At 43.2% G+C, this 13,961-nt stretch overlaps 1 protein-coding gene across 2 annotated transcripts in view; it reads right to left on the bottom strand.

Annotated features, from left to right (window-relative positions):
* Positions 1–470: 470 nt before the first annotated feature.
* The window catches only part of LOC110501812 (voltage-dependent L-type calcium channel subunit beta-4-like), a 70,990-nt gene continuing 57,499 nt past the window's right edge, over positions 471–13,961 (bottom strand). For both annotated transcript variants that reach the window (XM_036959227.2, XM_036959228.2), the window contains 6 exons: positions 12,618–12,676; positions 8,961–9,070; positions 6,837–6,988; positions 6,295–6,390; positions 5,150–5,344; positions 471–3,380 (listed from right to left, as the gene is read on the bottom strand). In XM_036959227.2, the coding sequence (XP_036815122.2) occupies positions 3,126–3,380; positions 5,150–5,344; positions 6,295–6,390; positions 6,837–6,988; positions 8,961–9,070; positions 12,618–12,676 (867 nt within the window). In that variant the 3' untranslated portion in view covers positions 471–3,125. The remainder of the gene's footprint in view (positions 3,381–5,149; positions 5,345–6,294; positions 6,391–6,836; positions 6,989–8,960; positions 9,071–12,617; positions 12,677–13,961) is intronic.

Below are 13,961 nucleotides of genomic sequence, written 5' to 3'. Positions count from 1 at the left end.
ATTCACTCAATTTAAGGTCCCGCTCGCTGTTCCAACACATACTAATTACATGAAAACGAATTATAATAGTATAAAAGGCCTTACATTTATACGAAAAGGTTGTATCCTATACTCATTTGAAGAGAAAAGTTCTTCATTTGTTTGATATGATTACAGATTTTCTCAGGGGACCCCAATTTCATGGGACTCCATATTGCACAGAAGACAAGTTTAGGAACCACTGATCTAACCTGGCTCTGGGTCAAACAAACATCAATTGAACACAACAAATCAAGGACATTACAATTGGCCACAATGAAGAAATTATGATTCACTATATCACCCACTGGGTGTGCACCGCACTGTGTTTTGTCTTTGTGAAAATAAAATCATATTTTGATAAGAAGGGCCAACTCAATAGCCTACATCTTAAGATAACATATCTGTTTGAAGATGGGAGTCAATGAAGAAAAGTGGAATCTGGACCATCATTATAACAGAGCTCTGAATTTATTTGATAAAAAAGTTCATTTTAACTAGGTAGTTCTCATTTTACATCAATTTCCCATAAAACATATTTATCTTTCTTCTTGATAAATTAAAAAGTTGTATTAGTCATGCAGTTTCGCATTTCCCTTTTGAATTTTATCTTTCCCAAAAATAACAAGAACACAATCTCATTGAACTCCAATGAAGCCGCTAAGTAGCCGAGGGAGGAAAAGCATCAACATGCAGCACTGTACACATTTGCATAGTACATTTCTCTTTTTCTCTAGATTAGTTTGTCCAATTTTTTTCTCTTTACCAGCATGCCTTTATAGAACACAGCACTAACAGAAATCGAGCTATCTTGGCAACAGAAGAAGGTATTCGAAGAAAACAAATAAAATATGTTGTGATTTGTTTGGTTGGGGGTTTCTGATACATACCCTCTATTGGTGATCTATGCATAACTGGTAGCATACAGAGAGACATTCTCTGACATGAACCTCTATACAGAACTCCCTAGTCTGTACCCTTCACACTCTCTTCATATGACTAAACCTCTATAATTGTTCCTAACCATTTAGACCATAAAAACTGTGAAATAAAATGCTACATTTTGAGGATATGTATATGGATAGGAGAGAAGCCCCTCCATTGCTACAGTACCTCCCAAAAAAGTTTAAAACAAGGCCTGGGTTAAGCAATAAGGCTTTGAACAATTCATTTGTCATGGTGTTTTGATATGCAATGCTTAGGATAGTAAAATCGTTCATTAAAAAACAACATAATTTATTTTTAATGGCCAGGACATGGAAGACTTTTAAATGGGGCATTGAAAAGAAGAGCTGATGGTTGGCAAATAATTACAATTAATTGATTTGACTTATATATCACCTTTCTAGACACACAAAGTGCTTTACATAGTAATTATGACCAAAGAAAACCATTTCTTTGTTTCATGAAATCAACAATATAACTTCATAGCAGACTGAATGAAGCGCTCTCATCCGCTTATGTGTTACTGTTGACTAAATTAATTGTTCAATTGAGACTGTCCTAAACAACAGTCACTCACTCAACTACAGTCTCCTAGGGATTTTTCTGGCCTAACACATACATAACAGCACTGAATCATTATTCCATGACATACTGTATATTGACAAAAAGACATGCTGCCATTGATCATTCTAAACCAATGAAACGTCGGTCCACGGACAGACGTTATTTCTTTACTTGCCAAGCAGGACTTTCTTTGAATATATTACACTTGAATTCACAAGACCATTTAAAAGACAATAAAATATGATGCAAATGGCATCACTATAACAGGCTGCATGTACAGTACATGGAATGGGGTATACCTCAATTCAAATGATCAATATTTCCCTGATTGGAAGTATATCCATCTATACTAAAGCCTATCCTTCGATCATTAGTCAATTATGAAACCCATTTAAACAGTTAAAATTAAGCTCAATGGGCATATCATCCCTCTCTACTGTATATTTTATTCCTAGTCATGAGTACTAATGGAAAAACTTAAATTAGGCTATTTCCTTTGGTTGCAGCATACTAAAAACTGATAGGAATAGTCCTCACACTAGAGTGTACTGTATATAACGAAGGGACGCACCCTTTCCTGAAAGAGCACAAGATATGAAACTTGCAACTCACTTAATTTACTTAGCAAATTTTCATTACAAAAGTGTGATTTCTTGTCCTGTGCGGCACGTCGCAATTATTATTATTTTTTAAACCTTTATTTAACTAGGCAAGTCAGTTAAGAACAAATTCTTATTTTCAATGACAGCCTACGAACAGTGGGTTAACTGCCAGTTCAGGGGCAGAACAACAGATTTGTACCTTGTCAGCTCGGGGATTTGAACTCTCGGTTACTAGTCCAATGCTCTAACCACTAGGCTACCCTGCCGCCCTAATGGCATTAGCTAAGTATCATTGAGGAGAAGAAGGGGATAAAAGCCCTGGAAACTAGAAGATTCCGATTCAGGACCCCGCTAGAAAAATCCCTCAACATTTTGACAAACAGGAACTTTGCCGACTCTGAGAAACTGGTTGTAGGCTACAGGACTGAAAACACTCAAATCCAAGACAATTTCAAACAACTTAGTGACATTAATTAAATATACAGTGCACTGACTCTGCTGCTATTGGCTCCTGGAAATGTGCAAAGAAGTTCTGTGCTGATCAAGGGACGCTTGACGCTGTCTGGCACTGGTTCGAGGCAGGTGTTGATGGGTCACCAAGACCACCACGACAGCTAGCCCTGCTAACACTGAGACAACAGGGAGTCGATGGCCAGACCACATGGCCACCCCTTTCACACCAACATGTCAAGGCCTTGCCATGTTAAAAAGAAGACAAGCCCAGAGTTGGGCCTTCCCTTAGAAAAAAACCATGGTGAAAATCTGCCCCTCATCCTATTTTTTGTCTCCCTCATAAGAAAAAGGCATAGAGATTAGATTTTTAGTTGGTCAATGTTCACGTTTTCACCGTGAACCAGTGCCAGAGGAAAAGCGAGGTACTAACACATTATAAAAAAAGTTGGTTACAGTACAATTAAACTAGAGAGTGGTCGTGTGGCTGTGTCGTACCCACTGTGAAGGGAAGAGAAGCCTAAGTGACATAAGGGGGTCTTCAGCTCAAAGCCTGTGCCTGGAGTCATGACTGTAGCTTCCGGGGGAGCCGTTACGGTTGCGGTGGGGCTTGTACGTGTCCTGATAGGGGTCATGATAATTCTCCTCCACCAGGGGGTAGTGGACCTGGTCCCGGCTGTGCTGCGAGCCGGAGGACAGGCGGTTACGGCTCTTCCTCTGCCGCTCATTGTGGTAGTTCTCGTCTGATGGCGAGTGTTCTCCTGCTGTGTGATTGCTGTTCCTGTTTGTGTTTCTTTGACCCTGTTCAGGGAGAAAGAGAGGACATATTGTATACATTCAGCAGTTGACTATAGAATCAGCTTTTTCAAAACGGTATAATTGTTTTTTTTTATCCTGTAGTAGTGAGCAAAACGTCCTTGATAAATAGGCAGCAATCCGGTATCATATTCCTGTATCACTTCACTACTAATTCATACAATTTTCAATGAATTATTTACAACCAATTTGCCCAACAACTAGCCATAATTAGGGCTGTTAAGGTGACCGTATCACCACCAAACCAGCGGTCACAAGTCATGAAGGCAGTCAAATTCCACATGACCGTTTAGTCACCGTAATTAGGCTTCTCCAAACTCTGATGCTGCTGATCGTCATTAGTAGCCTACCAAACTTGCTGACTGCCTGGTACTCAGCACTCTATTGTCCCTCTAATCACTCAATGCAAATGTTTTAGAAAATCAAATCAAACACTTCATGAGAGCTCATGTTGCTCAACATTTCTATAGGCTATACAATTTTACAAGAAAACAGAGTGATGGCCTCCACTAAAACGAGTAGGATCCCATCAGCCTTCTATAGGCTAGGCATACTATATTTATTTCTCAACTTTCCTAATATTAAGCCAATTGTTTATCTTTACAACAGGAGTATAGCCTACCTGGCTGGCATGAAAATGAACCATGGGAAATGTGTCCTCCATTCGCTATTTAAGTACATAGATTTGTATTTTTTCCTGCTGCCCCTGTTTCGAGACAGGTGCATGATAATGGTCCATTCTATATCAAAACAAATTTCACACATATATTATTTAGTATATGTAAAGACAAGATTAAATGATGGGTGACAATATTAGCCTACCACTTCTGAATTCTATATTATCACTTGTGAATGATGCCCAGCATAAAAAACTGCCTTTTTTTGCAACTTTTTCTAATCATAAAGGGGTTGCCGCTGTGAAATTCAAGGCATTATCAAGTGCTTGTCAAATTGTGAATGAGAGACTGATTAAGTGTGTAAAGCCTCCGCAAAAAAACAAAGTAGAGATCATGCCTTTCAAGCGACTTTTTAAAAATCATAATTAATCGCAACATGCAGCCTTACAATGTTTTAAAAATCAAAACATATAGCCCAACGTTTATAGAACAACTAAAGTTACATTAACAACAGAAAATTAAGCATATAGAAGTGCCTATTTCTTTGTTAACCACTCAACACAGAATAGCCGCATGTGTGCACTCCCTCAAATCATTTGGAGAAAATATATATATTTTGTTCAATTGTTTTCTTCATACAATCATTTAAAAAATATAATGTCACAGAATTCTAAGCAAATCTTGTCTGCTAAATGAACTAGTAGTAGCCCACAGCCATATGGCATAGCCAGACATAGCCTAACATAAGGACAGCTCAGAGTATGCTACTCTGTTCTTCTGAAATAGACTACATTTTGTTCATATCATGTTTCTTTAGACCTGTCTAAAATAAATAATGGATATATTGTGAAGGTGTAGGCTTTATTACATGGATTTATTTGACTTTTTAAAATGTAGATGTTCCAAAGGTCTGCATCAGTGGCTTGTAAATCTATGTGCAGAAGACAGGAGATGCTAAATGTGTTTATGTTAATTAACGGTCAAATACCGTGAGACCAACAGTTATTTACTTGACAATCACCAATCACAGCCCGAGATAATAGCTATTGCCACCGCATCTACTTTAACACTATAAGACCAGTTTCCCAGTCAAATAAGAGGGCAAATATCAGTCAAAGTAAGGTCAGGTTGATTCACCGGTTGGTTGACCAGCCCAGTTATAGCTGTGGGGTACGGAGTGAGGGCAGTGGATCCCAGGTTGCGGCCCAGCAGAGGGTTGAGAGGGGTGCTCAGGGAGGTGTGTGTTGCCCTCCAGTAGGCTTCCAGGTACTCTGCCAGGTGATCACATGCATCCTCCAGCTGATTCTCATCCAGAATGATGTCAAACATTTCCTAAGAGACAGGGGGAGAGGAGAGAGAGCGAGAGAGACAGGGAGAGAGGGGAGAGCAGAGAGACATTCTGACTTAGTGACTGAGGGATTGAGTTGCTGGAAGTAGCAGTTAACTGTCGGTTATTGTCCCTCGTGGAAGGCCAGAGACCAGCAGTTGACAGGGTGTACTGAGGGTATATTGTTCCTTATGGGAGGCCAGAGACCAGCAGTTGACAGGGTGTACTGAGGGTATATTGTTCCTTATGGGAGGCCAGAGACCAGCAGTTGACAGGGTGTACTGAGGGTATATTGTTCCGTATCGGAGGCCAGAGACCAGCAGTTGACAGGGTGTACTGAGGGTATATTGTTCCTTATGGGAGGCCAGAGACCAGCAGTTGACAGGGTGTACTGAGGGTATATTGTTCCTTATGGGAGGCCAGAGACCAGCAGTTGACAGGGTGTACTGAGGGTTACTGTCCCTTATGGGAGGCCAGAGACCAGCAGTTGACAGGGTGTACTGAGGGTATATTGTTCCTTATGGGAGGCCAGAGACCAGCAGTTGACAGGGTGTACTGAGGGTTACTGTCCCTTATGGGAGGCCAGAGACCAGCAGTTGACAGGGTGTACTGAAGGTTACTGTCCCTTATGGGAGGCCAGAGACCAGCAGTTGACAGGGTGTACTGAAGGTTATTGTCCCTTATGGGAGGCCAGAGACCAGCAGTTGACAGGGTGTACTGAAGGTTACTGTCCCTTATGGGAGGCCAGAGACCAGCAGTTGACAGGGTGTACTGAAGGTTATTTTCCCTTATGGGAGGCCAGAGACCAGCAGTTGACAGGGTGTACTGAAGGTTACTGTCCCTCATGGGAGGCCAGAGACCAGCAGTTGACAGGGTGTACTGAGGGTTACTGTCCCTTATGGGAGGCCAGAGACCAGCAGTTGACAGGGTGTACTGAAAGTTATTGTATACCTACCGGAGGGCACTGTGCTAGTTTGTCTGCTGCCACCAGCTGCACATTCAAGTGTTTGCGCTGGGATTTCCCTCTCGACTTGATCAACCGCTGAAGAACCTGTGGATAGTTTATATATTCACAGTGCTGGACTTGGACTGAAATAGGCTACGGTACACATTTTGGGTGCCGGTACTGTTAATTTTTAGGTGCAGGAGCTCCACAATACTTTTGACATAATATTCTATAAGAGGAACAGGAGCCCAAGCTGTAGAACATTTTATGATGATCTCCTGCCCAAGTCAAGCACTGTATATATCAAGTCAGAAGAAAGCAGCAACACAAATCAGATTGGTCAGGGATGGAAATTGAAAAATGGCAAAACTTTGAATTCACCTTAAAAAAAAACTCTTACAGAAACTTGGGTACAGCTGTGTGTATAAAAGCAGCATAATTCATACATGTCAAAATGATTTTACTCTTGGAGCCTGTTTCCCTCCCATTTCCACCTTGGGGATGTAGCAAAAATATAACCATTTGAGGATAAGGGGAAGCCTAAAACTTACTTTAGGAGAGGATACTTTAACATGCACGATGATAGGTGCTAAGGATGTCTTTATGAGCTGGGTTGGATGGTTGATTGTGTCAGCATCCAGGACCACCAGCTGTAAGGATCTGGCCAGCTCAAATATCCTCTCAATCTCACTCTGAACCTCCGCTGTGGGGAAACAGAACAGTGATCACAGATGGTGGATCAACAACCCTTTATATTGCCAAAATCGGAAGACATCAATTCCACAAATTCTGTGCAATACACACTTTATAGGATCTGATAAGTACAGTATATACAGTACCCAGTCAAATGTTTGGACACAACTACTCATTCAAGGGTTTTTCTTTATTTTTACTATTTTATACATTGTAGAATAATAGTGAAATACATCAAAACTATGAAATAACACATATGGAATCATGTTGTAACCAAAAGTGTTAAACAAATCAAAATATATTTTATATTTGAGATTCTTCAAAGTAGCCACCCTTTGCCGTGATGACAGCCTTGCACACTCATGAGGAATGCTTTTCCAACAGTTCCCACATATGCTGAGCACTTGATGGCTGCTTTTCCTTTACTTTGCGGTGCAACTCATACCAAACCATCTCAATTGGGTTGAGGCCGGGTGAGTGTGGAGTCCAGGTCATCTGGTGCAGCACTATCACTCTCCTTCTTGGTCAAATAGCCCTTACACATCCTGGAGGTGTGTTGGGTCATTGTCCTGTTGAAAAACAAATTATAGTCCCACTAAGCGCAAACCAGGTGGGATAGTGAATCGCTGCAGAATGGTGTGGTAGCCATGCTAGTTAAGGTTACCTTTCATTCTAAATAAATCACTGACAGTTTCACCAGAAAAGCCCCCCAAACCATCACACCTCTTCCTCCATGCTGCATTATGGGAACCACACATGTGGAGATCATCCGCTCACCTACTCTGCGTCTCACAAAGACACGGCGGTTGAAACCAAATATCTCACATTTGGACTAATCAAACCAAAGAACAGATTTCCACCGATCTTCTTAGCCCAAGCGAGTCTCTTCTTCTTATTGGTGTCCTTTAGTAGTGGTTTCTTTGCAGCAATTCGACCATGAAGACCTGATTCACAGTCTCCTCTGAACAGTTGATGTCTGTTACTTGAACTCCGTGAAGCATTTATTCGGGCTGCAATCTGAGGTGCAGTTAACTCTAATGAACTTATCCTCTGCAGCAGAGGTAACTCTGGGTCTTCCTTTCTCATGAGAGCCAGTTTCATCATAGTGCTTGATGGTTTTTGTGACTGCACTTGAAGAAACTTTAAAAGTTCTAGAAATGTTCCAGATTGACTGACCTTCATGTCTTAAAGTAATGATGGACTGTCGTTTCTCTTTGCTTATTTGAGCTGTTCTTGACATAATATGGAATTGGTCTTTTACCAAATAGGGCTATCTTCTGTATACCACCCACCTCTACCTTGATACAACACAACTGATTGGCTCAAACGCATTAAGAAGGAAATAAATTCCACCAATTAACTTTTAACAAGGCACACCTGTTTATTGAAATACATTCCAGGTGACTACTTCATGAAGCTGGTTGAGAGAATGCCAAGAGTGTGCAAAGCTGTCATCAAGGCAAAGGGTGGCTACTTTGAAGAATCTCAAATATATTTTGATTTGTTTAACACTTTTTTGGTTACTAAATGATTCCATATGTGTTATTTCATAGTTTTGATGTCTTCACTATTATCATACAATGTAGAAAATAGCAAAAATAAAGAAAAACCCCTGAATGAGTAGGTGTGTCCAAACCTTTGAATGGTACTGTATAATTAAGCAATAAGGCACGAGGGGGTGTGGTATATGGCCAATATACCACAACTAAGGGCTATTCTTAAGCACAACGCAATGAGAAGTGCCTGGATACAGCCCTTAACAAACCCCCAAGGTGCCTTACTGCGATTATAAACTGGTTACCAACATAATTAGAACAGTGAAAATAAATGTTTTGTCATACCCCTGGTATACAGTCAGATATACCACAGCTTTCAGCCAATCAGCATTCAGGGTTCGAACCACCCAGTTTATAATTTCCCTTTTCACATATACAAAACATCTGAGTGAAGAATAGCAGTATTCAGTGTCATCCAGATGATACCTAGGTTGGACCTGGTGTTGGATCTTTCGATGATGGCCCGCTTGCTGGGGTTGTTGAGCACTGACCTCTTGGCCAGAGCTATATCTGCTGTTACTCTCGTAATAGATATCCTAAATGCAACAGATTCAATGCATACAGAATATCACAAACCCACATGTAAAGTATGGCTACTACCATGTTTATAATCCTAGAGAAAGTGTTTAGTCAAAACAGGTGGTCAGATTATTTACTTTGGCAAAGTATTCAATGATCATGTATAACTGCTTTACATATCCTGAGTCTACAAAACATTAAGAACACCTGCTCTTTCCATGACTAAGACTGACCAGGTGAATATTAGCCTATGATATATTATCACTTGTGAATGATGCCCAGCATAATAAACAAGTATGTAATATCGGACCAATGCGCAGCGTGGTAACTGTCCATGTTCATTTATTAACTGAACACACAAAACAAAATAACGAAGTGAATTGAAGAAACGAAACAGTTCTGCAAGGTGACATACACTAAACAGAGAACACAGACACAGAAAATAATCACCCACAACCAAAATGGGGAAAACAGACAACCTAAGTATGATTCTCAATCAGAGACAACGATCGACAGCTGCCTCGGATTGAGAACCATACTAGGCCAAACACAGAAATACAACATAGAAAAAAGAACATAGATTACCCCCCCCCCCCCCCCCCCCCCAAAGGTGCGGACTCAGGCCGAAAAACCTGAACCTATAGGGCAGGGTCTGGGTGGGCGGGACGTGGACCCCACTCCACCATAGTCTTGGCCCACTTAAGTGGCGCCTTTGGAGCGGCGACCTTCGCCGCCGACCTCGAACTGGGGACCCTTGCAGCGGGCCCCGAATAGATGGGAGACTCCGGCATTGCCATAGTGAAGTGCGACTCCGGTAGTGAAGGGCGACTCCGGTAGTGAAGGGCGACTCCGGCAGCGCCGTAGTGAAGGGCGACTCCGGTAGCTCCGTAGTGAAAGGCGACTCCGGTAGCGCCGTAGTGAAAGGCGACTCCGGCAGCGCCGTAGTGAAGTGCGACTCCGGTAGCGCCGTAGTGAAGGACGACTCCGGTAGCGCCGTAGTGAAGGACGACTCCGGCAGCGCCGTAGTGAAGGGCGGCTCCGGTAGCGCCGTAGTGAAGGACGACTCCGGCAGCGCCGTAGTGAAGGGCGGCTCCGGTAGCGCCGTAGTGAAGAGCGACTCCGGTAGCGCCGTAGTGAAGGGCGACTCCGGTAGCGCCGTAGTGAAGGGCGGCTCCGGCAGCTCAGGACAGACGGGTGGCTCCGGCAGCTCAGGACAGACGGGCGGCTCCGGAAGCGCTGGACAGGAGGGAGACTCCGGAAGCGCTGGACAGGAGGGAGACTCCGGAAGCGCTGGACAGGAGGGAGACTCTGGAAGCGCTGGACAGGAGGGAGCACCTGGAGGGAGGAGACGGAGAGACAGCCTGGTGCGTGGGGCTGCCACCGGAGGCCTGGTGCATGGAGGAGGCACCGGATGGACCGGACCGTGGAGGCGCACTGGAGGTCTCCAGCACCGAGCCTGCACAACCTGTCCTGGCTGGATACTCCCCGTAGCCCGGCAAGTGCGGCAGGGTGGAACAGACCGCACTGGGCTGTGCTGGCGAACCGGGGACACCGTGCGTAGGGCTGGTGCCATATAACCCGGGCCGAGGAGACGCACTGGAGACCAGATGCGCTGAGCCAGCTTCATAGCTCCTGGCTCGATGCCCACTCTAGCCCGGCCGATACGAGGAGCTGCGATGTAGCGCACCGAGCTATGCCTGCACACTTGGGACACCGTGCGCCTCACGGCATAACACGGTGCCTGCCCGGTCCACCTCTCTCCACGGTAAGCACGGGGAGTTGGCTCAGGTCTCCTAACTGACTTAGTCTCACTCCCTGGGTGCCTCCCTCCAAGATTTTTTTGGGGCTGCCTCTAGTCCCTGTTGCGCTGCCGTGCCAACTCCTCATAATGCCGACGGTCTGCTTGGGCTGCCTCCAGCTCTTCCCTGGGGCGGCGATATTACCCAGCCTGTGCCCAGGGACCCTTTCCGTCCAAAATCTCCTCCCATGTCCAGGAGTCCAGAACCCTCTGCTCCTGGTTACCACGCTGCTTAGTCCGGTTGTGGTGGGTGATTCTGTAACGGATCTCTTCGTCGTCTGACGACGAGTATGAAATATCGGACCAATGCGCAGCGGGGTAACTGTCCATGTTCATTTATTAACTGAACACACAAAACAAAATAACGAAGTGAATAGAAGAAACGAAACAGTTCTGCAAGGTGACATACACTAAACAGAAAACACAGACACAGAAAATAATCACCCACAACCAAAATGGGGAAAACAGACAACCTAAGTATGATTCTCAATCAGAGACAACGATCGACAGCTGCCTCTGATTGAGAACCATACCAGGCCAAACACAGAAATACAACATAGAAAAAAGAACATAGACTACCCACCCCAACTCACGCCCTGACCAAACTAACACAAAGACATAATAAAGTAACTAAGGTCAGAACGTGACACATGTAGCCTAGCCCATAGGCCTATATGTTTTGATAAGGTTTGTATCACAACTAAACTGGCCAAATCATTTCTTAAAATTAAGCACATGAATCCGCTTTACAAGGGGTTAGAGGCTAACTGGCATACATAAACAGCGCATGAGCTTCAGAAAAACATTTTCACCATAAAAATGCACCTTTATAATTAAAGCATTACATGCATAATCGCATTTGAGGTCACTTTTGATAATGGTGTTTTCCTGCTAATGGAACATTTGTATTTATAGCCTACTGTCATGTGTGCATTTCTGCACTTATTATGTGAAGAAATAGCCTAATAGTTTAATACAAAACATTAAGAACACCTGCTCTTTCCGTGACAAAGAGTGACCAGGTGAATCCAGGTGAAAGCTATGATCCCTTATTGATGTGTTAAATCCACTTCAATTGGGAGTGCTACGCAATATTAGGAAGGTGTTTACACTGAGTATACCAAACATTAGGAACACCTTCCTAATATTGAGTTGCACCCCCAATTCGTTGGGGCATGGACTTTAAAAGGTGTCGAAAGCATTCGACAGGGATGATGGCCCATGTTGACTCCAATGCTTCCCACAGTTGTGTCAAGTTGGCTGGATGTCCTTTGGGTGGTGGATCAGTCTTGATACACACAGGGAAACTGTTGAGGGTGAAAACCCCAGCAGCATTGCAGTTCTTGACACACTCAAACCTGTGCACCTGGCACCTACTACCATACCCCCTTCAAAGGCACTCAAATATTTTGTCTTGCTCATTCACCCTCTGAATGGCATACATACACAATCCATGTCTCAATTGGCTCAAGGCTTAAAAATCCTTCTTTAACCTGCTCCTCCCCTTCATCTAAACTGATTGAAGTGGATTTAACAGGTGACATCAATAAGGGATCCTAACTTTCACCTGGATTCACCTGGTCAGTCTATGTCATTTTTTGTACATTCAGTGTATTTTCCGCACTAGCTTATAGTAGTTTGCATAGGTGCCATGAGCAGCTGAGAGCCTGATGCTACAGTAAGCAGGCAGAGTGTAAGTGCAATATGAAGGGATAGGGTTGACAGTACGCAGGGACAGGGATAGTGCTGACAACACAACTCCTCACCTGCCATCAAACCTGTGCTTCAGGAAGTCAAAGAGCGCTTTCTGCATCATGTCTGTCACCTGCACACGCAGCACACAGAGCCAGGAAGAGCAGCAGAGGATGGCAGAGGAGAAAGTTAGGAAAGGATGGAGAAAAAGAAGGGAAAGAGAGAAAGTGAGGGAAAGTGAAAAAAGGTTGACAGCCAGAAAGGAAATAAACGAGTAGAAATGCATTGACAATTCCTCACAGCTACAGCAAGCCTTTCAAAGAGCCTTCCTCATGGCAAGAAAGCCCTTGTGACAAGACCCATTTCATATGGTGAAGCTACATACCTTGATGTTCAATGTTAAAAAATAGCACATGTTATGGACAAAGGTGCCCAAGGTTGTCAAAAGAACCGTTGTCAACCTTGTCTTCCTTTTTGATTTCAGTATGAGTGCTAAATTTCAGTATGAACGCAGCATGAGTGCTAAGACCCTGTCCCATATTTCCCTATCCACCACCAATACCTATCCAATAAAGATTTCTCCATATTCCTCATTATGACATCCAACCGTTAGGTCCCACCAGGCTCCTCTTGCCTTGCCTGTGAATTATCCCACTGGTCCAAAACATCCAGCAAAGGAGAAGCATGATCTCTGGTTTCTTTCCACCTAATTTTCTACAGAATTAATCCTGGGTACATTAAATAAGGTGATTAAGGCCTAAAATGAAGTGTCATAAAAACTTGGTGTGATGAATTGGGCTATAGCAGGTCAGACCAGTCTACATGAATGCTATTTTTGCAAGGTATTTCAATTAGAATCTGAAGATGAAAAGAACTGTAGTTGCAAGGACAAGGCCAGCAAGGAGCAGGGAGCAATTATATGGTATATCCACATATATAACGACAAGGAGTTGAAGACAATTTGTGTGCTTTGCACACAACAATAACCGTATTCTATATACACTGAACAAATTTCAAAAGGCACTTGCACATCTGAGCTATCTTTTTTTGCAGGTGCCTGGTAACAGTTGAACAAGATAAGACGAAAAGAGGAAACACGCACTTGCTAGTATCACAGCTTTAAGTTTCAACCTCAAGGCCTTCGTCAGAGCTTGGTGAGCTTTCTTTTAAATAGCACCCTTATAGCTCCACTCACATTCGTTCGATGCAACGAATGGGCTTGGAGTCGAGGGAAAATAAGTGTTACACAAATATAACAATGTACATTTCATAAATATTTGAATAAAGTGTGTACATTAAACATATTAAACACGTCTGTAAAACCACAATGAGGACATCAACCAATCAAGCAAGTTTTCATAAATCATTGGGTACAGCACAATAAAAACATCAGAGTAATCTGAAATGGTGGAATTAAT

This window comes from Oncorhynchus mykiss, chromosome 22 (assembly GCF_057628025.1).
Source record: "Oncorhynchus mykiss isolate SJ-2025 chromosome 22, ASM5762802v1, whole genome shotgun sequence".
NCBI classification, from domain to species: domain Eukaryota; kingdom Metazoa; phylum Chordata; class Actinopteri; order Salmoniformes; family Salmonidae; genus Oncorhynchus; species Oncorhynchus mykiss.
This window is presented reverse-complemented; position numbering and strand designations above follow the sequence as displayed.